At 38.9% G+C, this 1,805-nt stretch overlaps 1 protein-coding gene across 1 annotated transcript in view; it reads left to right on the top strand.

Moving 5' to 3' along the window:
• Window positions 1-1,805, top strand: part of LOC107093433 — a 19,403-nt gene that overhangs the window by 14,894 nt on the left and 2,704 nt on the right. The window contains exon 6 of the mRNA XM_015388482.1: window positions 645-803. Within this exon, the coding sequence (XP_015243968.1) occupies window positions 645-803 (159 nt within the window). The remainder of the gene's footprint in view (window positions 1-644; window positions 804-1,805) is intronic.

The raw sequence follows: 1,805 nt of genomic DNA, 5'->3' as shown, positions 1-1,805 counted from the left end.
TACTTCCACTTTTACCAGAGTATTTTTTAACACAAGTATCTGTACTTTTACTCAAGTACGGAAAGTGAGTACTTTTGCCATCTCTGAGTACCACCCATGTACGGAGGCCTTAGTCCTCGACGCGGCCGACCCGGGTTCGAATCTGACCTTTGGTCCTTTCCTGCATGTCTCTCCCTCTCTCTCATACCCCCTTTTACTGTCAGCCTAGTGTCCAGAAAACGGCCACTAGTGTCGCAAAAACTAAACTAAAATAAAATTAAATTAAAAAAAATAAAATTCTGAAGGCCCTGGGCAGATTTGATTGACATGGCAACAAACTGAGGCTGAAATCTGATTCGACAACAACTAAAGCAAACACAACTAAATGTAATGGAAGCAGCACAGCCAAGAGAAACACTACAGAATTAAGAGAATTGATTCTTTGGAATAAATTAATAGAAGAAGAAAATTTAAGTTTAGGTTGTGAATATAGGTCAGTGTTTCTGATAGATTTTAGGCCAGCAGTGAAGACCTTGCAGCCCACTGCTGATTGTGATATACAAATAACTTGCCTTGCCTAATTAGTCCAGTTTTGGCCAAAAACACGGCTGAAAGTAAACCTCAGCAATAATTACCTCATTAAACGCTCAGCCTGTCTGCTGCAGGTCCCAGCAGTGATGATCAAACTGGTCTCACTCCCAGTCTGGCCCAGTGGAAGCTGCAGCTGTACAGGACTCTGGTCAGACACTACAGCGACACAGCCAGGTCTCCTCTCCTGCCGCAGAACATGACGGACGTCCACGCGGCCATCACCGACCTGCTGGGTATGAAAGCAGACGCCTGCATCAGGGGCCTGCTGGTTCCGCTAAGGTTCTTTGTAGTGGGGGAAAAAAGTATTCAACCATTTACTCCAGTTAAATAAACAGAGATTGATGGGTTTTTCTCTCAGTCGGCGCTTTATTTTATCTTTGCAAAGAGAGAATAGTTCATCATACGGCCCTTATTGTAGAGTAATCAGCCCTGTTCCGATCTGGACTGCAGTCATTCCCCTTACTTACAAAAATGGAAAGTAGTCGGAGTCAAAACAAATTACAGAAACTTTGGTTAAACAGTAACATGTTATGAATAAATTGTGAGAAAGAATCTGGCTTGTTATGGGAATAAGTATGCTTTATCTACAAATACCCCTCAATCGGGCGTTGTGTGGCCTTGCAGGTGAAACTGACTGAGTGAAAAAATTTAATAGCGAGTAAATGGGATAAATCATATATGAAATAAGAGAAATCTAAATTTTCTGAACACATTCTTACAGCCTGTTCAATCTGATGTTTTACAGCAGACATGTTCACATGTCATTTTTTGCAAGTCCAAGTCAAGTCTCAAGTCTTGAGAAGGCCTGTCGCAATTATCAATTAATCGCACAATAAATTCTAATCACTCGATTAATTAAAATAAGTTCAATAATTTTCGTGCTTGCTTGTTTCTCCTCGTGTTTTCATCTCCGTCAGTGATAGCTTAAAGGTCACTATTATATCTATGGAATGATCATTATCTTGAACTGGTAAATGAAAAATACAATTTAAAAAAGCACACGCGCAATTTTTTTCCAGTTAAATTTTGCATCTTTATTTTTTTCTTTCAAAAACAACTATTTTCTTACAGTATTTACCTGACATTTGTGGTTACAACTTTGTCTAGTTTTAGGAGTAAATGTCTGCTCTTTTTTTTTTAAGTGAAAATGAGGACTGTGGGAAAGAAATACAAAAACAATCCTGCTTTTTATTAATACATATGAAGTTAGCAACTACAACAGATAAAGAAAAACC

This window comes from Cyprinodon variegatus, unplaced genomic scaffold (genome assembly GCF_000732505.1).
Source record: "Cyprinodon variegatus isolate N-32 unplaced genomic scaffold, C_variegatus-1.0 Scaffold424, whole genome shotgun sequence".
NCBI lineage: Eukaryota > Metazoa > Chordata > Actinopteri > Cyprinodontiformes > Cyprinodontidae > Cyprinodon > Cyprinodon variegatus.
Note: the sequence above shows the minus strand (reverse complement) of the source record. Positions and strands in the feature narration are given on the sequence as shown.